At 35.0% G+C, this 26,868-nt stretch overlaps 1 protein-coding gene across 1 annotated transcript in view; it reads right to left on the bottom strand.

Annotated features, from left to right (window-relative positions):
* Positions 1-2,024: 2,024 nt before the first annotated feature.
* The window catches only part of LOC148950484 (uncharacterized), a 49,363-nt gene continuing 24,519 nt past the window's right edge, over positions 2,025-26,868 (bottom strand). Inside the window, exons 3-4 of the mRNA XM_089092436.1 lie at positions 25,213-25,316; positions 2,025-2,144 (exon numbers count right to left, since the gene is read on the bottom strand). Coding sequence (XP_088948562.1) covers positions 2,136-2,144; positions 25,213-25,316 — 113 coding nt within the window. The 3' untranslated portion in view covers positions 2,025-2,135. The remainder of the gene's footprint in view (positions 2,145-25,212; positions 25,317-26,868) is intronic.

The following is a 26,868-nucleotide window of genomic DNA, read 5'->3' on the forward strand; positions in this document are numbered from 1 at the left end:
ATTATGTTTACGAACGAAACTCATTATGCTAACTGCCCGTCCAATAATCTATGTTCAATATTTTGATGATTAAACAGTCATACTGCTATGATAACTTAAACTTCCTGTGAACTTTGTATCTCGTGATTTTTATTGCCAAGTATTTTCGTGAAATTCAAAACCATCTTCCTTGATTTAATAGTCAGTGTTTGGCTGAGAATAAAATGCAGTTTTACTTTTGCTGATTAAGAATTTAGACTCAAGTTTGAAACGGGATTTAAGCGTAATTAGGGGAAGTTTAATTTATATCGGAAGTATCCTTAGAAGGAAATAATTTTATTTTTTATATTTTAAATATATCACATATTACTCACGGTACACTGAATTTTCCAAATTAATATACTCAGTTAATCCTGTGTTAATGCCTTTTGGCAATCCTTATACACATAACATTTTTGACTTAGTCCAGCACTCCTTTCAACATTCTCTGAAAGGCTCACCTAAATTTCATTCGTCTCCTTTGAAAGTAAAGTTTAAACATGCATACCTTTCTCAATAACACACACTATGTGTAAACAATGAACGAATACAGCCCTTGTCCTGATAGGGACTAGGGGAAGGTTGGGATCACCGAAGACATAATTACTAAACCTTTCAACAAAGTTGAAAAAATAGATCTCTTAAAACTTCAATCGGATATGTTTTTGGGAATGATAGATTTGGGAGGGGGGGGTGATTGCCCTCCATTCATTTTTAATTCTTAAAAAGGGTACTAAAACCTACGACTTCCAGTGAAATGAGCTCCTTCCGGTCCAAAAATTATGCAACCATCCTACCATAAAAACCTTATATGCCCCAGGGCATAATTTACAACTTTTGCCCATGGGCTTTAAGGATTGTGTCCACCCTAAAACATTGTTGTAGGATTTGTTCACTATTGGTAACAAAATGGCTATCATGCAATTTCAATTGAATGCGTTTTCGGAAAGGAGGATGTCAGGAAGAGGGGGGGGGGGGGTTATTTGCTCTCCATCAAGTTTGAATCTGAAAAGGAAACTAGAATAATATATTTCCGATCAAATGAGTCTCTTCTGAAGTTCACACAACCACCCTTTCCATAATAGTCCTACATGTCACTGGGGCATAACTTACAACCGTTGCCCCCAGAATCTGGGGGATTCTGTCAACCAAATAGGTCTTATTTTATTAACTATTTTTGAACAAATGGCTATCTCAAAACTTCTGTCAGCTGTACTTGTAGAAAATACGACGTGTGGGAGGGGGGTATCTGCCCTCCGATAATTTTGACTCATAAAAAAGGCACTAGAAGATCTGATTTCCAATCAAATGAGCCCATTCCGAAGTTTTTACGACCATCCTTTTCATTAAAACCTTGTATTCCCTTGAGGCAAAGCTTACAATCTTTGTGCTGAAGGCTATGGGGGGATGTCATCCTCAAAAACATAATTTTCAGACCTTTCAACTACGCTGAACAAAGGGGCTATCTAGAAATTTGATTACGTGTGTTTTGGGAATTGATGGGCGTGCGGGGAGGGGTTTGTTGCCCTCTAATCACTTTTGACTATTAAAAAGGATATCAGCCTTTTGATGTCCAATCGAATGAGCCTTTTTCGAAGTTTCTGCGACAACAAATAGCCATCTCAAAATTTCTTTCAGATGAATTCTGGGAAAATACAGGGTTTAGGGGGGGGGAGATATCCACCCTCCGATAACGCTTTAAGAAATGGCCATAGAGCTTCTAATTGCCAATCCAATGAGCCCCCCCAAAAGTTTATATGATCACCATTTCTATATAAATCTCATATGCCCCCAGGGCATAACTTACAATACTTGCTCTGAGGGCTGTGGTGGGCATTTGCGCCTGAGGAATATCTTTGTATCCTCAAAGATATGAAGTCCGGACCTTTCAACTCATACTAACTCCGAACTGTTCGCAAAATCTGATCATTCCTTTGTTGTTAAAATGGGTAATACTGTCATTGTAAATGTATACCTGCCGACAGACTATAGAGACGAAGATAGCTGTTTTTGAATAAATCAATCTTGAATCTTTTAATAAATTCAGACAATCAAATAATAAAAAGTTGTTTTCTAACTAAAACCCAGTCAATTGTTCACACGGTTGAAGTAGCCATCTATTGTACCTAAAAAAAAAGAAATGTTACCAAAATTAAACTCAAATAAATTAAATTTTCCAAAAAATTAAATCTTATTACAAAACATAGTTTTAGATTTCAATAAATAACACCACAAAATAAAAAAAAGTATAAAAACAAAATCAACGTAATATTAAGATAATTTACCTTTTACCGGCCTCAGATTGATGACAATGATGAAATGATTTGGATTATGATTTGACCAAAAAAACTTCTGAGATCTGTAACTGGTATTGTTTTTGGAGTGTTTTATTGCTCACCTAGTATGGCATCTTTGCAAAAAAAAGTGTTTGTTGAAAAAGTTAGATATGTCTATTCTCCTAGTCTTGAAAATCGTTGTTAAAACAAATACCCAAGAGCCATCTAGCTAATCTAATCTAACTTAACCTTATTTATTTTGCCTATTAATATCTTCGGTAAATGTCAGTGGTTGTGTTTAACTTTCATGTATAGACTATTTGAAAACAGATAAATGCAGTCAAATCTAAGTTTATTTTTCACGATTTTAAAATAAAACTCCTGGTAATATTGTATCCTAGTGCTGAATTCGCTGAAAGATGACTGTTTTGATGATTCTCTTCTTCTTAGTTTAGATACTTCTGGCTTTAAAAGGAAAAAAGACCACGATAGTAGTAGTGAAAGTGATTTTAATTCTACAAAATTAATTAAACCCTATTGCTCCATCAGCACCTGAAATTGTTCCATCAACATCAAAATCCTTTAAAGACTTGGTTGTTACATCTAATCCATGCAATGACACCAGATATTACCCTTATGAAAAAAATTATATTGGTAATTATGTTGGAGGTAATGCTTTCCTTTCGCCAGAAGAAAAGACGGATGTCATATGCAACACATGGGTTGATTCCAATACATATATATACATATATATATATATATATATATATATATATATATATATATATATATATATATATATATATATATATATATATATATATATATATATATATATATATATATATATATATATATATATATATATATATATATATATATATATATATATATATATATATATATATATATATATATATATATATATATATATATATATATATATATATATATATATATATATATATATATATATATATATATATATATATATATATATATATATATATATATATATATATATATATATATATATATATATATATATATATATATATATATATATATATATATATATATATATATATATATATATATATATATATATATAGAGAGAGAGAGAGAGAGAGAGAGAGAGAGAGAGAGAGAGAGAGAGAGAGAGAGAGAGAGAGAGAGAGAGATATATATATATATATATATATATATATATATAGAATTATGATCGAGACAGATACATCGAGTATACATCGAGACAGAATAAAAGTCAAACAAGAAGCAATCATCTATAATGTCTTGGAAAGATTTAGCTGTAATCCAAGTAGATTAATGCTGAGGCATATTGATGATTTATGATTTTTGGTGATTTCTTATTAATAAGGATTTCATAAGCATGATATAACTTGCTGGCAATGTAAGGTTTTGTGAACTGCCAATATAACTTCAGCTCCCCCCCCGCCCTTCATCACAGAAGTGACTGCCCCCTCCCCTCGGCAAGAAGCTACGTACGCCCATGCGGACATAACTTCATCTCCCCCTCCCACACACAATCGACTCCCCCCCTAGACCCTATGCTGCCTACGCCCCGGGTCTGGATGTTTGTTAAAGGAAATTGTATGCCTGGGCTGTTCCCTCAAATGACTTTGACGCGTAAAAAGGGCAGTGTAACTTCTAATTTAAAATCAAAAGAAATCCATCTAAATTTAATGCGAACACCCAGACCAAAAAAACATTTTAGCCCGCCCGGGAATAACTTCACGAGTGTACCCTTGGGCTCTGACAGGGGGGGGCTTGTGCCAACCCTGGAGGCATTGTTGGATGTTCTTTGAACTATTTTATATAAAATTCCCATCGCACAATTTCAAAGAGATACATTTGGTAAAAAGAGGAGCAGTTGGACAGGGGGGGGGGAGGCTAATTGCTCTCCATCAGTGTTGACTCTTATAACAGAACAAGAACTTCCAATTTCAACAAATTGGGCAACCTCTAAAGTTTATACAACGATTCCTTTGATAAGAGTCTTAAATGCCCCAGGTGAAAAAACTACAACCATCGCCCAAAAGCTCTGGGGGTTTCTATCAACCTCAAAATTCTTGTTATATAATATTTGGGCTATTTTGAATAAAAGGACTGTCTCAAAATATCTATTGAATACATATCGGGAAAACACGATGTGTTTGTATGTGTGTAAGTGTGGGGGGTAGCGCCCTTCTGATATCTTTGACTCTTAATAAGGACATTAAAACTTCTGACTACCGATTCAATGAGTCCCGTCCAAAGCATATACGACCCCTCTTTCAATAAGAAACTTATATGACCCCAGGGTACAACTTACAGGCCTTTCCCTGAGAGATGTAGGGGTGGGAGGTATCCTCCTCAAAGACATAATTTATGAGACCTTCAACTACGATGAATAAAATTGTTATCTCTAAATTTTCATTGGAGATGATAAGGAAAATGAGGAGCATCGAAAGGGGTGGGGGGCTGATTGCTCTCGAATCACTTTTACTCTTAAAAAGGACACCATACCTTCCAATTTCAAATCAATAAGCCCCATCTGAAGTTTTTACGACTGACCATTCCATTAAAACCTTATATGCCCGCATGACATAATTTACAACTCTATCCCCAGGGCTCTGGGGGGCTGTTTCACCCATAGATACATTATAATATGTTCTTTAAACTATTTTTAAGAACATCGCTATCTCCTAATTTCAATCACATGTGTTTGGGGAAAAGAGAGTTAAAAAGGAACTAGAATTTCCAATTTCCAACCAATTGAGCATCTTCTAAAATTGAACAACAATCCCTTCCATAAAAACCTTAAATGCCCTGCGGCATAGCCATGAGACCTATGGGGGTGAGGATGTCTTCCTGAAAAGCATAACTTCTGGACTCTTCAACTATAATGAATAATATTTCTGTATCCAAATTTTGATTGCATGTCTTTTTAAAAATGGTTGGCACGGGGGGGGGGGAACTTAAACCACTTTCACTCTTAAAAAGGGCACTATAACTTTCAATTTAAAATCAAATAACCCCCATGTAAATTTTATGCGGCCATCCATTCTAAAAACCTTATATAACCCAAGGCCATAACTTAAAATACTGAGCCCAGAGTACTAGGGGGTGTATGAACCCTAGAGGTATTATTTCAGCTCTTTGGAAGGTCTTGAGCAAAGTTGCTACCACACAATTTCAATCAGATTCGTTTGATGAAGAAGGGTTGTCGGAAAAAGGGAGGGGGCTAAATGCCCTCCATTACTTTTAACTATTAAGAGGGAGCTAGAAATTTTTAACCAAATGAGCCTCCTGTAAAGCTTATACAGCCATCCCTTGAATAAAAACCTTAAAACACCCCTGGTCATAACTTACAACCCTTGGCTTGGCTCTGGGGCTTCTTTCAACCCCAAAAGCCCCGTTATATGATATTTAGACTGTTTTGAATAAAATGGCTATCTCAGGTATTTCTATTAGGTACAGTTCGGGGTGGAAACTGAAGAGGACAAGAGGCCACGCTGTATTTAGAGTGTGCAATTATTACGGGCCCAAACGTGCATCAATGCACAAGGAACTAAGTTAAGTGTATTTTTATATATATTTTTTTTGAATTAAAACCCATATTGAACTGAACTGAACTGAACTGATGGAGTGTGTGTGTGATTACCCTGACTCTAAAAAGAGTACTACAACTTCTGATTGCCAATCTAATGAGCCCCTTCCGAAGTTTATATGACCACGCTTTCATTAAAAGCTTATTTACCCCCAGTGCATAACTTACAACCCTTTCCCTCAGGGCTGAGGAATTTGTCATCCTCAAGGCATAATTTCCAGACATTTCAACTACGTTAAACAAAAATGGTTATATCCAAATGTTGAAGAAAAGTATTTGGGGAAATGATGGGCGTGACAAGGGGGGGGGGAATTTGCCCTCTGATCACCTTTGACTATTAATAAGGGCACTAGCCTTCTCAATTTCCAATCAAATGTGCCATTTTGAAGTTTCTACAACAACAGTTTCTATAAAAACCTTATATGCTGCCTGAGCATAAATTAAAGCTTTTGCCCTTGAGGACTGTGAGGGGGGGGGGGGGTGAGGTCATCCTTAAAGACATAATTTCCAGTTCTTTCAACAATATCTAATAAAATGGCTAAATCAAAATTTTGATTGGATTTGTTTGGGCATATAGTTGCTCTCCAATCACTTTCGACTATTTAAAAACGTGCTTGCCCTTTCAATTTTCAATCGAAAGAGCCTTTTAGAAGTTTTACGATCAAACTTTCTATAAGAACCTCATATGCTCCAAGGGCATGACTTACAACCTTTGAGCCCTGAGGGCTGTGGGGGGAGTCATCCTCAAAGACATAATTTCTAGAACCTTTCAACAACGTTAAACAAAATGGCTGCATCAAAATATTGATCGGAAGTGTTCGGGGAAATGGTGGGCGTGGGGAGGAAGGGGCCATTCACCCTCTGACCACTTTTGTTTATTAATGCTACACCTCTCGATTTCAATTTAAATGAGCTGTTTTAAAGTTTTTTTACCACACTTTCTATAAAAAAAACTTTGTAACCCCAGGGCATAAATTACTACCTTTGTCCTTGAGAACTGTGGCGGAAGGGGGGCTCATCGTCAAATTTATAATTTCAAAACTTTTAACAACTGAGTTATTTCACAATTTTGATTGGCGGGGTCGGGGGGAAGGGTGAGCGTGGGAGGGGGATGAGTTGCCCTTCTAATCACTTTCGACTATTAAAAAGGGCACTAGCCCTCTCAATGTTCGATTGAATGAGCCTTTTTCATAGAAGACAATACCTTCTATGAAAAACCTTTCATGGCCCCAGGCCATAGATTACAACCCTTGCCCTCAGGGTTCGGGGGGGGGAGGTAATCCTCAAAGACATAATTTCTGGATCTTTCAACTCGGTTGAGCAAAATGACAATCTCAAAATGTTGACTGAATTTGTTTGGAGAAATGCTGGGCGTGAGAGGGGTGTTAGTTACCCTCCAATCACTTTTGACTATTAAAATCAGCACTAGCCCTTGCAATTTTCAATCGAATGAGTCCTTTTTGAAGCTTCTACGACAGGTCCTTTGATACGAAGTGCATGTCTGAACAAATAAATAATATATAGTCTTGTCAGTCAGTGCTGAATGAGCCTTTTTGAAGTTTCTACTACAACACCTTCTGTGAAAAACCTACCATGGCCCCAGGCCATAACTTACAGCCCTTGCCCTGAGGGCTCGGGGGGGGGGGGGGAAGCCTCAAATACCAAAGGTCCGAATCTTTCAACTATGTTGAGCAAAATGGCAATCTCAAAATGTTGACTGAATTTGTTTGGAGAAATGCTGGGCGTGAGAGGGGTGTTAGTTGCCCTCCAATCACTTTTGACTATTAAGATCGGCACTAGCCCTTGCAATTTCCAATCGAATGAGTCCTTTTTGAAGCTTCTACGGCAGGTCCTTTGATACGAAGTGCATGTCTGAACAAATAAATAATATGGTCTTGTCAGTCTTGTTTGAGAGCAGGGCTTCCACTATCCCAGAATTTTTGGGGTTTCCCCGAAAATCTACGTGTCTCCCCGAAAAAAAAATTTCCCCGAATCCCGAAATTTCCCCAAAAATCACCCAATCACGGTGTCACCCCTATCAAATATTACTATGTATACCATAATTTTTAACTAGTCTCTTGTTCGTTAATTTTCGTCTCCTATGTTATTTTGCATGAGAACCAAACGGTCCTTCATATGTTCACAAAATTATCATTTTACTGAATTTAGTTAAAAACGTTTCGACCTGAATGCAGTATTCCGAATGGTATGACATTTTCACATTTACATCATTCGTGGTCGAGATAAACTTTGCAAGATTAGTCAAGAATTACGCTTGAAGTTGTCTGACGGAATTGCGAAACGTTCATTTGAAAGTTGGAATTTGGTTTTTGAAATTGAACTTTTAAATAAGAAGTATTGTTTTAAAAGCCGAATCGTAAGTTTAATTTTTGTTTTCTTTGGCTTTTTTTGGATGTGGACATTATATATTAATATTTATTTCCTAATAATTGAAAAAATGATACATTGAAAGAATTGATGTTTTTGCCAGGAGTTCTTGCAGTTTGAACTTCTTATCATTCGCTGTGTAAAAATTGGTGACCGATGCTTACCTCCCCCTGAAAAATAGCCCCCACGGAAAAGGCCCCCGGAAAATACCCCTCCCCAAAAACATCCCCGGAGAAAATGCCCCCCCCCCCGTTGAAAATGAGGTTTTCCAAATTTAAGAATTTTATTTTAGTTTAACTTCCGTAGGGGTATTTTTTTTTGGTAATTGTTCATTATAGGCCACTCATTCAAGTTTTCGCTTTGCAAAACACGAGAACAAAGTGGTTTCTTCGTTAGTTTCTTTCAGCTTAGCACGAGACAAGACAAAGACAAGTGGGCACTGGTGCATTATATGGTCTTTTCTATATGCTAATGAGAGACGAAATCCCCAGACTGGTTATTTCTCGATAGCGGTCTCTTGAAATGGAATGCAAAGAGTAGTTTTCATTGCGTGTACTATATGACAACTGCAGTTTTTGGGGTGTATAGGGGGGGGAGGTACCTAGGCTCGATTACATATTTATTATATGGCATTCTTTAACCCCCACCCCACCCCAATTCTAATGTGCAAATATATAGCCCAAATTTGTTTATAAGTTATTATATATTCATTCTATTTCATTTTAGTGCATTAGCATTAAGCAAACTTGACTTTTTTAGCAGTATATAGAAAGGACTATATAATGCACAATTACCAACAAGTGACAGAATAGATAGGAAATATATAATTTGGGCTCTATATTTGCACATAAGCGAGGGGGAGGGGTAAAGTTTTCGGACAGTTTGAAGTCAGAAAACAACTCTTCTTCATAATATGCAGAATAGTTATGCCTAGCACATTTTCTATGCAGACCCGCTCAACTGTACCCCCCCCCCCTATTGTGCAAGTATAGTTTTTTTTATCTTTCAGATAGTATTTGTTAATGGGAAACGAAAATTTTTTAAAGAAAATTAAAGAGCCTCATTAAACCAAAAATGAGCTGAAATATTGTCAAATCATCTTCAAAGTAAAAACTAAGGAGTCTAATAGAAAAAAAAATAAAAAGATATAAGATACTTTCTTATATGAAAAAGACTATGTCAATAAAACATTAATGGAAATTAATATAAAAAACTTTTCAACAAATAAAGAAGTTTTAAGACTATAACGAAAAGTTATCGGAATATTTATATAAAACTGACAATGCATGGTTATCTGTTCTTTTTAAGTAAAGTGCAAATTATGTTCTGGTCAGAAGAAGACTTGGCTGTTGTCAGCCATACTCCTTTTAATTTGTGCTCGTTTTGAGAATGACTAAGCCATCTTTTGTAATTTCTGTTAATTTTAGGTTTCGTTTATTTATTAATGGTAATTTGTGGTAGTTTTACATTTGGAAGATAAGAAAAACAAACTCGTAGAATTCGACAACGCTTTTGTCCATAAAATTTAGACAATAAGAATTTGTTGGTTCCCATAGCCAACCATCTTTTCAAAGGATGGCCAAACCTTAATTTTTTTTGGTGCCATATATTTTAGATTAATTTTGATGACTGTTCGCCTACATTTTTCTGTTCTTCAATTTTTTTTTTAATTTGGGACTCGCTACTGCCAAAAATTGCAGGTCACATGGAAATCTTTTCAGCACAAATGGATTTTTTTTCTTCTAATTTTTAAGATAAAACTTCTGGTGTGTAAATTGCTCTTTTTCCCGTTCCTTGGAATTTTTCAACGAAACTAAAAAAAAACTGAAATTAAAGTCTTAAATTGGGAAATCTTGTTTTCCACAGGGGAGGGGGTATTTTTTGGTGGTGTTTTCTGCGGAGGGAGAGAGGGATTTTTGGGGCAGGGGTGGTGGTGGTATAATTGTATTTCTTGGTAAGAACTATCCCTAAATACAATCTTTTTACAGTGAAAAATGAGTCACTTATTTATTAAAGTAGCCTATCATTATGGGACTGCAATAGGTAGGCTACTATATCTGGAACATTGACGGCCGCAGGGGTGGTGGGAGGGATGGAGGTTAATCGATGACTATATAGTAATTATTAGGTAACTAAAAGAAAGGAAAGCATAATAAAAACAAACAAAGAAAAAATGTATGTTCCGAGGGGGTATTTTCCACAAGAGGGGTATTTTCTCTGTTTTTTTTTCGCGGAGGGTATTCTCAGCAGGGGACTACTTTCTATGGTTGTTTTTGCAGGGAGGGGGGTATTTACAGCCTGTCCTCTGGGGGATGTAAACACCTAGAACCTTGGAATCAGCATGAAAAAACAATAATTCATCAATTGTCCTAAAAATTCCCTTTTTAATTTAAGTTTAAATTTACTGTTTTAATTTAGTTCCTGTTTGTTTTAAGTCTTAATGTTGCCCTTTACTTATAAGTTGAATTTTGCCTATTTAACTATCTAGAAACTGCAAAAAATATTTTTTTTTAAATATTATTAATGAATTACCGAGGTTAATGACTTAATTAGTAATTACTACTGGTATTTACCGTTCACCTGTGTTCATTATAAAAGAACTATAGTATTTTCTCGATTAGGTGTTTGTTATCTGTTTTAATTCCTGGCTGAAATCCACTGGATGTATCATAGGTAGCGCAATCGTGCTGCTTAAGTAAAGAGCGATGTTGGCACAATGTATTATTTTTTTCCATACCAGGGCACTTCTTATCGTTGGAGCTGTCGTAGAAGCTTCGAAAAGGGCTTATTCGATTGGAAATTGGAGTGGGTAGTACCCTTTATAATAGTCGAAATTGATCGGAAGGCAATTAACACCCCTTCCACAATTTCCCCAAAGACATTCAATCAAAATTTTTAGATAGTAATTTTGTTCAGCGTAGTTGATTACCAGATAGAAATGAAGTTTTTGAGGTCACTCCCCCACAGCCTCGGGACAAGGGTTGTAAGTTATGCCCTGGGGGCCTATAAGATTTTTAAAGAAAGTGTTGTCGTAAAAACTTCAAAAAAGGCTCATTCAATTGGAAATTCAAAGGACTATTGCCCTTTTTAACAGTCTTTTAGCTGTCGTAGAAGCTTCGAAAAGGGCTTATTCGATTGGAAATTGGAGTGGGTAGTACCCTTTATAATAGTCGAAATTGATCGGAAGGCAATTAACACCCCTTCCACAATTTCCCCAAAGACATTCAATCAAAATTTTTAGATAGTAATTTTGTTCAGCGTAGTTGATTACCAGATAGAAATGAAGTTTTTGAGGTCACTCCCCCACAGCCTCGGGACAAGGGTTGTAAGTTATGCCCTGGGGGCATATAAGATTTTTAAAGAAAGTGTTGTCGTAAAAACTTCAAAAAAGGCTCATTCAATTGGAAATTCAAAGGACTATTGCCCTTTTTAACAGTCGAAAGTGATTAGAGGGCAACTAACCGCCTTCTCACGCCCATCTTTTCCCAAACACATCCAATCAAATTTTTGAGATAGCCATTGCGTTCAGCTTAGTTGATAGTTCTGAAAATTAGGTCTTTGAGGATGACACCCCCCACAGCTCTCAGGGTAAGGGTTTTAAGTTATGCCCTGGGAGCATATAGGGTTTTCATAGAAAGCGTTGTCGTAGAAACTTCAAAAGGGACTCATTCGATTAGAAATTGAATTGGCTAGTGCCCTTTTTAATAGTCGAAAGTGATCTGAAGGCAACTAACACCCCTTCCATACCAACCATTTATCCAAACATATCCCATCAAAATTTCGAGATAATAATTTTGTTCAACGTAGTTGAAAATTATGGAAATTAGGTCTTTGAGGATGATACTTCCTCAGGGCAAGGGTTATAAATTATACCGTGGGGGAATATAAGGCTTTTACTGAAAGCTTTGTCACAGAAAGTTGAAAAAGGGCGCATTCGATTGGAAATTCAAAGGAATAGTGCCCTTTAAGTAGAAAAAGGGGTACCAGCCCGGACGGGCACCACTGCTGCCATCTACAATTTAGTTCGCATATGCCTAACCATATAGACAATGTATTGATCCACAAGAGGGGAACTAAATTTCTGAGAAATTGATTTGCATAATCGAAGGGACATATTTATTCACGACAGGGGACTTAATTTGTTGTTTCTAAGGGAACTTATTGGTCCAAGAAAGGGGAATTTATTTGTTGTTTCTAAGGAGAATTATTGATCCATCAAAGGGCAATTTATTTGTTGTTTCTAACGGGAATTATTGATTCAAGAAAGGGGAATTTATTTGTTGTTTCTAAGGGTAATTATTTAAGGGGAATTAGGAATGACATCACTTGTTTCCTAAGAATTATACGGGAGTCTAAAGAAATAGAAAAGTCCTTTTTTAAATACGGCTTCTCTGATCTTTAAGTCAGAGAGATAAATTGACATTCGATCGAAACCATAATAGTGTAGCTAGGAACATCTTAGAGATGAAGAGATTAACGCGAGAAAGGGTTTCCTAGGAAATTCAAATGTGACAGCGCAGGGATGCCAAAACAAAAGGAACAACCAGGAATTACTTTTAGGGGATTATTTGGGCGAGACCGTTTGAGATATTATAGAAGATGAATTAGAAGATGATTGAGGGTAAAACTCTGTGGTCGTTATAATACGTAAGTTCCATTTGATTAATGTTGTGAGGTCCCCTACCCCAACTCCAAAGGGTCCCCCTATCCCAACCCCAAAGGACCCCCTACCCCAACCCCAAAGGCTCCCCCCTAAACCTAATGCCCCCGGGCCCCCAAAGAGCCCCAAGGGCCCCCAACTTTTTTGCCCCCCATTTTTTAATACTTTTTAATTTGCGCATTTTGAAACACAAAAGGGCCCCATCCCCCAACTTTTGGCTGCCCCGCCCCCCCGGCGTGGGGTGGTGTGGTTTACAGTTTCAACCTTCCCTTCTCATAAGTTTTAACATTTAATTTTAAAGTTATGTAGTTGAAATTAAAGATTTTTAAGATTTAATTGGTGTTTCTATATTCTTTGCCTTGTCACATTTACACTCTCTTGATTTTCCAAAGTTTATTTTTAATTTATTTCATTGAAATGAGGGAGCTGGAATATTTCAGTAGTGATTTGTAGTGGTTTAACTTACCCCATTTACATTTAATTGACCTTTCAAATTTCTTTTTGAATTTCTTTCATTGAAATGTACGAGTTGGATTATTTAAGTAGTGTTTTGTCATAGTTTGTCTCTTTATTCTTAATCTCTCTTAAATTTTAAATTATCATTTTGGATATCATTCGTTGGAAGGAAATAATTGGAACATTTAAGTAGTATTTTGTCATGGTTTACGTTGTCACAGTTCCAGTCTGATAATTTTTCAAAGTTCAATGTGAATTACTTTCGTTGAGATGCATGAGTTGGAATATTTAAGTAGTGTTTTGTCGTGGTTTAAATTGTCACAGTTACATTCTCTTGATTTTTCAAAGTTCATTTTGAATTTATTACGTTGAAATGCGAGAGTTGGAATATTTCAGTTGTGTTTCGTTGTGGCTTACCTTGTCAGAGTTACATTCTCTTGATTTTTCAAAGTTAATTTTGAATTTTTTCATTGAAATGCGAGAGTTGGACTATTTCAGTAGTGTTTTGTCGTGGTTAACCTTGTCACAGTTACATTCTTTTGATTTTTCAAAGTTCATTCTGAATTTCTTTCATTGAAATGCAAGAGTTGGATTATTTCAATAGTGTTTTGTCGTGGTTTAATTTGTCACAGTTAAATTCTCTTGATTTTTCAAAGTTCATTTTGGATTTCTTTCGATGAAATGAAATAGTTGGAATATTTCAGTAGTGTTTTGTCATGGTTTACTTTGTCACAATTACATTCTCTTGATTTTTCAAAGTTCATTTTGAATTTCTTTCGTTGAAACGCAAGAGTTGGAATATTTCAGTAGTGTCTTGTTGTGCTTTACCTTGTCACAGTTACATTCTCTTGATTTTTCAAAGTTCATTTTTGATTTCTTTCGTTGAAATGCAAGAGTTGGAATATTTCAATAGTGTTTTGTCATGGTTTACCCTGTCACAGTTACATTCTCTTGATTTTTCAAAGTTCATTTCTGGATAACTTTCATTGAAATGCAAGAGTTGGAACATTTCAGTAGTGTTTTGTTATAGTTTACCTTGTCACTGTTAAATTCTCTTGATTTTTCAAAGTTCATTTTGGATTTCTTTCATTGAAATGCAAGAGTTGGAATATTTTAGTAGTGTTTTGTTGTGGTTTACCTTATCACTGCTAAAGTCTTATAATTTTTCAAAGTACATTTTGAATTTCTTTCTATGAAATGCAAGATTTGGAATATTTCAGTAGTGTCTTGTTGTGCTTTACCTTGTCACATATACATTCTCTTGATTTTTTAAAGTTAATTTTGGATTTCTTTCGTTGAAATGCAAGAGTTGGAATATTTCAATAGTGTTTTGTCGTGGTTTACCCTGTCACAGTTACATTCTCTTGATATTCTTTCGTTGAAATGCAAGAGTTTGAAACATTTCAGTAGTGTTGGGTCGTGGTTTACCTTTTCAAACATACATTCTCTTGATTTTTCAATGTTCATTTTGGATTTCTTTCGTTGAAATGCAAGAGTTGGAATGTTTCAGTTGTGTTTTGTCGTGGTTTACCTTATCACACATACATTCTCTTGATTTTTCAATGTTCATTTTGGATTTCATTAGTTGAAATGCAAGAGTTGGAATATTTCAGTAGTGTTTTGTCGTGGTTTACCTCATCACACTTACATTCTCTTGATTTTTCAATGTTCATTTTGGATTTCATTCGTTGAAATGTAAGAGTTTGAATATTTCAGTAGTGTTTTGTTATGATTTACCTTGTAACAGTTACATCCTCTTGATTTTTCAAAGTTAATTCTTGAATTTCTTTCGTTGAAATGCAAGAGTTGGAATATTTCAGTAGTGTTTTTTTCTGGTTTACCTTGTCACAGTTACATTCTCTTGATTTTTCAAATTTCATTTTTGAATTTCTTTTGTTTAAAAGAAAGATTTGGAATAATTAAGTAGTGTTTTTTAGTGGTTTACATAGTCACTCTTACATTCGATTTAGTTTTCACAGTTCATTTTGTATTTCTTTCGTTAAAATACAAGAGTGGGAATATTTCAGTAGTGTTTTGTTGTGCTTTACCTAGTCACAGTTATATTCTCTTGATTTTTCAAAGTTCATTTTGGATTTTTTTCGTTGAAATGCAAGAAATGGAATATTTCAGTAGTGTTTTTTCGTGGTTTACCTTGTCACAGTTACATTCTCTTGATTTTTCAAAGTTAATTTTTTGTATTTATTTCTTGAAATGCAAGAGTTGGAATATTTCAGTATTGTTTTGTAGTGGTTTACATTGTCACAGTTACATTCTCTTGATTTTTAAGTGTTCATTTTGAATTTATTTCCTTGAAATGCAAGAGTTGGAATATTTCAGTAGTGTTTTGTTGTGGTTTACCTTGTCAGATTTACATATTCTTGATTTTTCAAAGTTGTTTTGGTATTTCTTTCATAGAAATGCAAGATTTGGAATATTTAAGTATTTTTTTGTCGTGATTTACCTTGTCACAGTTACATTCTCTTGATTTTTCAAAATTCATTGTAGATTTCTTTAGTAGAAATGCAAGAGTTGGAATATTTCAGTAGTGTTTCGTCGTGGTTTACTTTGTCACTGTTACATTCTCTTTATTTTTCAAAGTTCATTTTGGATTTGTTTCTTTTGAAATGCAAGAGTTGGAATACTTCAGTAGTGTTTTGTCGTGGTTTACCGTGTCACAGTTACATTCTCTGGATTTTTATAAGTCAATTTTGGATTTCTTCCATTGAATTGTATGTTGTTGTGCTTTACCTTGTCACTGTTACATTCTCTTGATTTTTCATAGTTCATTGTGGATTGTTTTCCTCGAAATGCAAGATTTTCTTGGAATATTTCAGTTGTGTTTTGTCGTGGTTTACCTTGTCGCACTTACATTCTCTTGATTCTTCAAAGTTCTTTTTGGATTTCTTTCATTGAAATACAAGAGCTGGAATATTTCAGTAGTGTTTTGTTGTAGTTTACCTTGTCACAGTTACATTCTCTTGATTTTTCAAAGTTCATTTTGGATTTCTTTCGTTGAAATGCAAGACTTGGAATATTTCTTTTGTGTTTTGTTGTGGTTTACATTGTCACACTTACATTCTCTTGATTTTTCAAAAGATCACTTTGTTTTTCTTTCATTGAAATGCAGGAGTTGGAATATTTCAGTAGTGTTTTGTCGCGGTTTACCTTGTTACTCCTTTATCATCTTGATGTTTCGATTTTTATTTTGGTTATCTTCCGTTTAAAGTAAAGAGATTTAATACATTAATATTGTTGTTATTTACTGAACTTGTATCAGTTACATCCTCAAGATATATCTGTTTTCTTGTTGGATTTCTTTCTTTTTAATGAAAGAGTCAGAATATCTCCGTAGTGTTTTGATGTGCTTTACCTTGTCACAGTTACATTTTCTTGGTTTTTCAAAGTTCATTTTGGATTTCTTTTGTTGAAATGCAAGAGTTGAAATATTTCAGTAGTGTTTTGTCCTGGTTTTCCTTGTCACAGTTAAATTCTCTTGATTTTTCAAAGTTCATTTTGGATTTCTTTCACTGAAATACAAGAGTTGGAATATGTTAGTAATGTTTTGTCGGGGTTTACCTTGTCACACTTACATTCTCTTGATTTTTCAAAATTCATTTTAGATTTATTTCGTTGAAATGAAGGACTTGGAATATATTAGTAGTGTTTTCTCGTAGTTTACCCTGTCATAGTTACATTTTCTTGATTTTTCAAATTTCATTTTGGATTTCTTTCGTTGAAATGCAAGTGTTGGAAAATTTCACTAGTGTTTTGTATCTGGGTTGGTTTTTGTGAGTCCAAGAATTTGTCTTTGTTGGTTTGAATGTCTAAAGTGCATGTCTTTATCTGTTTCTATGTCTGAATCAATTTGTTTACATGTCTTGGCTGGTGTTTGGTTAGGTTAGGTTAGCTAAGTTAGGTTAGGTTAGCTAAGTTAGGTTTGGTTAGCTAGTAAACATTTTTCCATGTTTAAGTTAGGTTAGGTTAGCTTATATTGAGCGCTCATGATAAGCTAACCTAACTTAAACATGGAGAAATGTTTACTAGCTAACCTAACCTAACCTAGCTAACCTAACCTAACTTAGCTACAATAACCTAACCAAACACCAACCCAGACATGTATACAAATAGATTCAGACATAGAAACAGATACAGACAGGCACTTTAGACATTCAAACCAACAAAGACAAATTCTTGGACTTGCAAAAAATCAACCCAGATACTAAACACTAGTGAAATATTCCAACTCTTGCATTTCAACTAAAGAAATCCAAAATGATCTTTGAAAATCAAGAGAATGTAACTGTGACAAGGTAAACCACGAGAAAACACTACTGAAATATTCCAACTCTTACATTTAAATGAAATAAATCCAAAATGAACTTTGAAAAATCAAGATAATGTATCTGTGACAATGTAAACCACTATATAACACTACTTAAATATTCCAACTCTTTCATTTCAAAGAAATAAATACAAAATGAAAATTGAAAAATCAAGATAATGTAACTGTGACAATGTAAAGAACAACAAAACAATACTGAAATTTTCCAACTCTTCCAGTTGAACGAAATAAATCCTAAATGATTATTGAAAAGTTAAGAGAATGTAACTGTGTCAAGGAAAACCACGGCAAAACACTATTGAAATATTTAAGCTCTTGAATTTCAACGAAAGAAATTCAGAATTAACTTTGGAAAATCAAGAGATTGTAACTGTGACAAGGTAAAGCACTAAAAAACACTACAGAAATATTCCCACTCTTGCATTTCAATGAAAGAAATACACAATGAACTTCCAACAATCATGAGAATGTAACTGTGAGTAGGTAAACCACCACAAAATACTACTGAAATACTCTAACTCTTGCATTTCAGAGAAATAAATTCAAAATGATCCTTTAAAAATCAAAAGAATTTAACTGTGACAAGGAAAACCAAGAAAAACCACTACTGAAATATTCCAACTCTTACATTTCAACGAAAGAAATACAAAATCAACTTTGAAAAATATAGAGAATGTAACTGTGACAAGGTAAACCACGACAAAACGCTAATGAAATAATCCAACTATTGCATTTCAATCAAATAAATTCAAAAATTAAATTTTAAAAATCAAGAGAGTTTAACTTTTACATGGTAAAGCACAACAAAATACTATTGAAATGTAGCAACTTTTTCATTTCAAAGAAAGCAATTCAAAATGAACTTTTAAAAATCAAGAGAATGTAACTGCGACAAGGTAAAGCATGATAAAGCACTAACGAAATTATCCCACTTATGCATTTCTACGAAAGCAATCCAAAAATGAAATATGAAAAATCGAAAGAGTGTAACTGAAACAAGGTAAAGCACAACAAAACACTACTGAAATATTGGAACTCTTGCATTTCAAAGAAAGAAAACAACAATGATCTATGAAAAATCAAGAGAATGTAACTGTTTCAAGCTAAACCACGACAAAACTCTACTGAAATATTCCAACTCTTGCATTTCAATGAAAGAAATTCAAAATGAACTTTGAAAAATCAAGAGAATGTAACTGTGACAAGGTAAAGCACGACAAAACACTACCGAAATATTCCAACTCTTGCATTTCAATGAAAGAAATCCAGAATGAACTTTGAAAAATCATTAGAATGTAACTGTGACAAGGTAAACCACGACAAAACAGTACTGAAATATTTCAACTCTTGCATTTCAACGAAAGAAATCCAAAATAATCTTTAAACAATCAAGAGAATGTAACTTGTGACATGGAAAAGCCCAACAAGACAACACTTAAATATTACAAATCTTTCATATCAACAAAAGAAATTCCAAAAATAACTTTGAAAAATCTAGAGGATGTAGCTCTGCGATGGTAAATCAGAGCAAAACACTATTTAAATTTTCAAATACTTACATTTCAACGAACAAAATGAACTTTGAAAAATCAAGAGAATGTAACTGTGACAAGGTAAACCACGACAAAAACCTACTGAAATATTACAACTCTTGTATTTCAATGAAAGAATTTCAAAAAGAACTTTAAAAAAACAAGATAATGTAACTATGACAAGGTAAACCACAACAAAACACTACTGAAATATTCCAACTCTTGCATTTCAACGAAAGAAATCCAAAATGAACTTTGAAAAATCAAGAGAATGTAACTGTGACATGGTAAACCACGACGAAACACTTATGGTGGGAGGGGAGCCAAAAGTTTGGGGGATGGGGCCCTTTTGTGTCTCAAAATTCGCAAATTAAAAAGTATTAAAAAATGGGGGGCAAAAAAGTTGGGGGCCCGGGGGCATTTGGGGGCCAGGAGGCCCATTGGGTTCGGGGGGGGGACCTTTGAGGTTGGGGTAGGAGGACCCTTTGGGGTTGGGGTAGGGGACCTCACAACATTGATCAAATGGAACTTTCATATTATAACGACCACAGAGTTTCACCCTAAATCCTCTTCTAATTCATTTTCTAAAACCATCTTCTATAATGTCTCAAACGGTTTCGCCCAAATAATCCCCTAAAAGTAATTTTTGCGCGTTCCAATTGTTTTGGCATCCCTGCACTGTCACATTTGAAATTCCTAGGAAACCCTTGTCCGCGTTAATCTCTTCATCTCTAAGATGTTCCTAGCTACACTATTATGGTTTCGATAGAATATCAATTTATCTCTCTGACTTAAAGATCAGAGAAGCCGTATTTAAAAAAGGATTTTTCTATCTCTTTAGACTCCCGTATAATTCCTAGGAAACAAGTGATGTCATTTCTAATTCCCCTTTCGTGAATCAATAATTCCCCTTAGAAACAACAAATAAATTCTCTTTTCTTGAATCAATAATTCCCCTGAGACACAACAAATAAATTGCCCTTTGATGGATCAATAATTCTCCTTAGAAACAACAAATAAATTCCCCTTTCTTGGATCAATAATTCCCCTTAGAAACAACAAATTAATTCCCCTTTCGCGAATCAATAATTCCCCTCGATTATGCAAATCAATTTCTCAGAAATTTCCTTAAAATACTGAAAGAAATTCAAAAATGAACTTTGAAAAATCAAGAGAATGTAACTGTGACAAGGTAAACCACAACAAAACACTACCGAAATATTCCAACTCTTGCATTTCAACGAAAGAAATCCAAAATGAGCTTTGAAAAATAAAGAGAATATAACTGTGACAAGTTAAACCCCGACAAAAAACCACTGAAATATTCAAACTCTTGCATTTCAATGAAAGAAATACACAATTAACTTTGAAAAATCAAGAGAGTGTAACTGTAACAAGGTAAAGCACAACAAAACACTACTGAAATATTGGAACTCTTGCATTTCAAAGAAAGAAATCCAAAATGAGCTTTGAAAAATCAAGAGAATGTAACTGTGATAAGGTAAACCACAACAAAACACTAGTGAAATATTCCAACTCTTGCATTTCAATGAAAGAAATTCAAAATGAACTTTGAAAAATCAAGAGAATGTAACTGTGACAAGGTAAAGCACGACAACACACTAAAGAAATATTCCAACTCGTGCATTTTAATGAAAGAAATCCAGAAAGAACTTTGAAAAATCATTAGAATGTAACTGTGACAAGGTAAAGCACGACAAACCACTAATGAAATATTCCAATCCTTGCATTTAAACGAAAAAAATCCAAAATTATCTTTGAAAAATCAATAGAATTTACATTTGACAAATTAAAGCAAAATACAATACTAATGAAATATTCAAAGTCTTGCATTTCAATGAAGGACATAAATAATGAACTTCGAAAAATCAAGAAAATGTAACTGTGATAAGGTAAAGCTCCTAAAAATACTGCTGAAATATTACAAGTCCTCTATTTCGATGAAAGAAATTCAAAATGAACTTTGAAAAATCAAGAGAATGTAACTGTTACAAGGTAAATCTTAACAAAAAACCATACTGAAATATTCCAACTCTTGCATTTCAACAAAAGGAAATCCAAAATAAACATTGAAAAATCAAGAAAATGTATGTGTGATAAGGTAAACTACGACAAAACACTACTGAAATATTCCAACTCTTGCATTTCAACGAAAGAAACTCAAATTGAACCTAGAAATTTCAAGCTAAATAATGTGTAAGAAGTTTAAATGCGACAAAATAATAATGCAAGAGTTAAACTCGTGAATTTCAACACCATAACATCAAGAGAAAGTAACCCAGACATTGTAAACAAAGACAAAACATTATTTAAATGATCCAACACTTGAAATTCATCTAAAGAAATCCAGAATGAACATTGAAAAATCAAGAGAAAGTAAAAGTGACAAGGTAAGGCACAACAAGACACTACTGAAATAGTCCAACTCTTTAATTTCAAAGAAATAAAAAAAAAAATGAACCTTTAAAAATCAAGAGAATGTAAATGTTAGATTGTAAATCAGAACAAAACACTACTGAAATATTCAAACTATTTCATTTCAACAATCAAAATGAACTTTGAAATATCAAGAAAATGTAACTGTGACACGGTGAACTACGACAAAAAACTACTGAAATAATCCAACTCTTATATTTCAATTAAAGGAATTCAAAATGAAATTTGAAAAATCAAGAGAATGTAACTGTGAAAAGTTAAAGCACAATAAAACACTACTGAAATTTTCCAACTATTTTATTTAAAAGAAATAAAATCAAAATTAACTTTTGAAAATCAATGGAATGTAACTGGTAAATGGTAAATTACAACCACCCCCTAATGGGGAGAGGGGGAGCCACAAAATTGGGGGGATGGGGCCCTTTTGTGTCTCAAAATGCGCAAATTAAAAAGTATTAAAAAATGGGGGGCAAAAAAGTTGGGGGCCCGGGGGCATTTGGGGGCCAGGAGGCCCATTGGGTTCGGGGGGGGGGGAACCTTTGAGGTGGGGGTAGGAGGACCCTTTGGGGTTGGGGTAGGGGACCTCACAACATTGATCAAATGGAACTTTCATATTATAGCGACCACAGAGTTTCACCCTAAATCCTCTTCTAATTCATCTTCTAAAACCATCTTCTATATTGTCTCAAACGGTTTCGCCCAAATAATCCCCTAAAAGTAATTTTTGCGCGTTCCAATTGTTTTGGCATCCCTGCACTGTCACATTTGAAATTCCTAGGAAACCCTTGTCCGCGTTAATCTCTTCATCTCTAAGATGTTCCTAGCTACACTATTATGGTTTCGATAGAATATCAATTTATCTCTCTGACTTAAAGATCAGAGAAGCCGTATTTAAAAAAGGATTTTTCTATCTCTTTAGACTCCCGTATAATTCCTAGGAAACAAGTGATGTCATTTCTAATTCCCCTTTCGTGAATCAATAATTCCCCTTAGAAACAACAAATAAATTCTCTTTTCTTGAATCAATAATTCCCCTTAGAAACAACAAATAAATTGCCCTTTGATGGATCAATAATTCTCCTTAGAAACAACAAATAAATTCCCATTTCTTGGATCAATAAGTCCACTTAGCAACAACAAATTAAGTCCCCTTTCGCGAATCACTAAGTCCACTCGATTATGAAAATCAATTTCTCAGAAATTTAGATCCCCTCTTGTGGATCAATACATTGTCTATATGGTTAGGCATATGCGAACTAAATTGTAGATGGCAGCAGTGGTGCCCGTCCGGGCTGGTACCCCTTTTTCTACTCCTATATAATAATCGAAAATGATCGGATGGCAACCTAAAACCTCTCCCAAGCCTTCCTTTTCCATAAACCCATACAATCAAATTTTTTAGATAGCCATTTTGTTCAAAGTCGTTGAAATTTTTGGAAATTAGGTCTTTAAGGAACACAACTCCCAACAGTTCTCAGGGCAAGGGCTGTAAGTTACGCCTGGGAGGATTTAAGGTTCCTAAAGAAATGTTGCTGTAGAAACTTCAAAAAAGGCTCATCCAATTGGAATCCAATTCAATTGGGATTGAAATGGCTGGTGGCCTTTTTAATAGTCAAAAGTAATTCGAGGGCCACTAACCCCCCTCTCAACCACACCATTTTCCAAAACACATATAATCAAAACTTTGAGATAGCCATTTTTTTCAACGTAGTGGAAAGTTCGGAAAATTATGTTTTTGAGGATAACAACTCCCCAAAACTCTCAGGGTAAGGGTTGTAAGTTATACCCTGGGGGTATATGAGGTTTTATAGAAAGCGTTGTCGTAAAATTTCAAAAAGGGCTCATTCAAATGAAAATTGAAAGGACTAGCGCCTTTTTTAATAGCTGAAAGTAATTGAAGGGCAACTAACCCCCCTCTCATGCCCACTATTTCCACAAACATATCCAATCAAGATTTGAGATTTTCATTTTGTTCAACGTAGTTAAAAGTTCTGGAACTTTGGTCTTTTTGGATGACAACCCCCTCAAAGCCCTCAGGGCAAGAGTTGTAAGTTGTACCCTGTAGGCATATAAGGTTTGTATAGAAAGTGTTGTCTTAGAAACTTCAAATACGGCTCCTTTGATTGGAAATTGAAAGGGTTATTGCGCTTTTTAATAGTCGAAAGTGAATGGAAAGCAACTAACCACCTCTCACGCCCACCATTTTCCCAAACACATTCAATTAAAATTTTGAGATAGCGATTTTGTTCAACGTGGTAGCAAAGGTTGTAAGATAGTCTTGACACTGAAGTTGATCTTCTTGATTTTGTTGAGTGTTCCGATAGCACAGCTATTTCAGTGTTTTCAAAGTTCAAAGAAACGTTAGACGTCCTTGAAAAAAAAACGATTTCCCGATATGAAATTTGGTTTATTTCTGTTATGACACCACAAATTCAAGGATGGGGTGTAACAATTCGGCAGAAAAACTGATCAGTCACAATTACCCATGGGTTTAGTTGGCAAGTGTAGTTGCCATTCCATCTATCGGTGCACGTTACGCGCTTGTGAAAAGGTGCCAAAAACTCTTGGACTTATGTCGCCAGGTGTATAATCCGTTTTCTTCAGCGCAAAACTTATCATAGTTTTGAAAGAATTCAAATTTTTTTTCAAATACTCGAATCCACAAAATTTTATTCCCGTGGACAAACTCATTGGCTGTCCCTCCACACTTGCCTGCGAAGAATACTTGGGCAGTGGAACATCTTTGTATTTCACTAAATCTTTGTATTTCACTAGCTATTTCACACAAAGATAGCCTATTTTTCCGTATGCACGAAATTTTCCAGGGCGTGAACTTTCCAAAGGAAATTCTACACTGTCGGAGTTCCTATATGAAATTCTTGTTATTTATCTAAAGTTCTCTTTGCCGAAGTTTGTGGTGTGACTCTCTAAGCTGAGCCAGAGTCGACCTAGCTCTAAATGGGTACCTGGAGAAATATGGGGAAGGTAAGCAGGAAGGGTGTGCGAAACCAAAGGATGAGTGGCCCCCAGCCCCCCATTGCACTTCCTGGCTGAAGGGCCACGAAACGGAGATCAGCAAAGCCGGTTAGACCTTAAGGATCTGGTGCCGTCATACATACTTACTCACTTACTTCACTAAAACTTTACACTTGAAGATGGTCAGGGAATTGGCCTGGAAGAAAATTTTTCTGGGTTGGAATTGTTTAGAGTATCTTCCCGTATGGATATGGGGGTTTTCCATAAGAGAAAGTCTCCATGTGGAAGTTTTATGCAGGAACAAGTTTCTACTGGGGGGCGGGTTTTTCTTTTGGCACAAAAACGGAGGAGACGATTTCCGCCATGATTTTAAAAACAAACAAAAAATTTTTGTTTGAGGTTTTTTTTCCAATACCAGTTTTGAGGGACGTGTCTCCTCTTCAATACCTTGCATTTTTATAAAATACTAATAAATACTTAAATCTGTAACTACTTACCAAAATCATGAGTACAATCTCTCCTAAGTGTCCCATACAAAACACCGCAAAAATACTGGTGGCGACAAATGTTGAAACGACCAACGCAGTAATGACTGCTGCCACTGAAAAAAAAAAAGAATTATTAATTTACACAGAGAATGGTCGATTCAAGGAATATATGTAACAGGAAATATATTAAAATATGAATAAATGCATCATTAGACTTACGAACCCGAAACTTTCGTACAAATATTCGTCCATTTCTACTTGAGCCCCACCTTGCCGTTGGGCACCTCTGTTACGGAGACGAAATTTTTCTGAAAACGGTAAAAAAAACAAGGGCATTTCATTGTATTACGGATTTTGGATATAGAAAACTTTTTAATTAATGTGTACCATAAAAGCCTTACGTGAATGTAGTTAAGAAAATGTCTTAAGGGTGATTGCATTGAAAGATTCCTTTCCCCTTGGTTTTCTTTTACCATATTCTGCCCTTCAAGAGAGGGTTTCGCCACTAAAAATTTGTGGTTATTCTTCTCTGGAAAGACGCCAAATTTTGTATTTTCGTAGATAGGTGCGTGAAACCTCTTCTCCGGTATTTGAAAATTTGTTAAAATTTGAGGGTGTAATTTTTATCTGGATTATCTTCTCCTCAGGGATGTTTTTCCCCTTTTTGCAAAACTGTAGGAAAAAAATACTCAAGTTCCAGGAGTTCTAAATTCTTTAAGTATTAGATGGACTGACTCAGATTTGGGGCTTCAGGCGTTGAGGCGCCTGTCATGTAGGTAAATTTCAGGATCCTCTAGATGGAGAAGAAGTTGAGGTAGGTACTTCAAAATACCTTTCCAGGACATACTTTAGCTTTTAGACCCATCCCTGAAATTTTCCTTTTCCTAACCTAACCTTTTTTCATGACAGACGGAAGTAGCTAAAGTAGAATTTTACGAAGTTTATTTCTGATACAAATGAGAGGTAAATGTAAATTTTACCAGATCAGTAGCCTACTTTAAGAATTCGCATTCGAAAATCCTTCTGTCTTATAAGCTATTGTCTATAAATCTGCCCTATTGTTTTTTCTGAAGGTTGTTTTTCTGAAGTTTTTATTCTGTACTTTAAGCGACTTATTTTTCTTTTAAAATTCTTATACTAATTTTGAAACCCATTTTTCCACCCTGAACACTGAAAACCTCTAAAAATATTTCATTTTGCTTGTATTTAGATCTAGGGATAGGTAAATCACCAGTATAATCAAAGTCTAGGAGAGTTCTACCTTCTCAATAGATTCTATGCCCTCCCATAGCTTTTCTGTGTTCTTAACTACTACTACTACTAACAACTCACGACAGCACCAAGCCGCCTGAGGCCAATACAGCTACGCACGCTCCTCCTCCATCCCAATCTGTTCAAAGCCTCCCTTTTTACGCCCGCCCATGAAGTTCCCATTTCTTTTAAATCTTTCTTTATGACGTCCTCCCACCCCAGACGAGGACGACCTGCATTCCGTTTAGCCCAAGATAGTTGGCCGAAAAGAGCAATCTTCGGCAATCTGCCATCCTTCATCCGCATAACGTGCCCTAGCCACCTCAACCTTTCTTTCATTATAGCCCTAGAGAGCGGTATTGAACCACATTTTTTGTATAGCCTATTGTTTGAAATACGATCAGTCAGCCATGT

This window comes from Artemia sp. Qi Xiang Cuo, chromosome 7 (genome assembly GCF_049724085.1).
Source record: "Artemia sp. Qi Xiang Cuo chromosome 7, ASM4972408v1, whole genome shotgun sequence".
In the NCBI taxonomy this organism is placed as follows: domain Eukaryota; kingdom Metazoa; phylum Arthropoda; class Branchiopoda; order Anostraca; family Artemiidae; genus Artemia; species Artemia sp. Qi Xiang Cuo.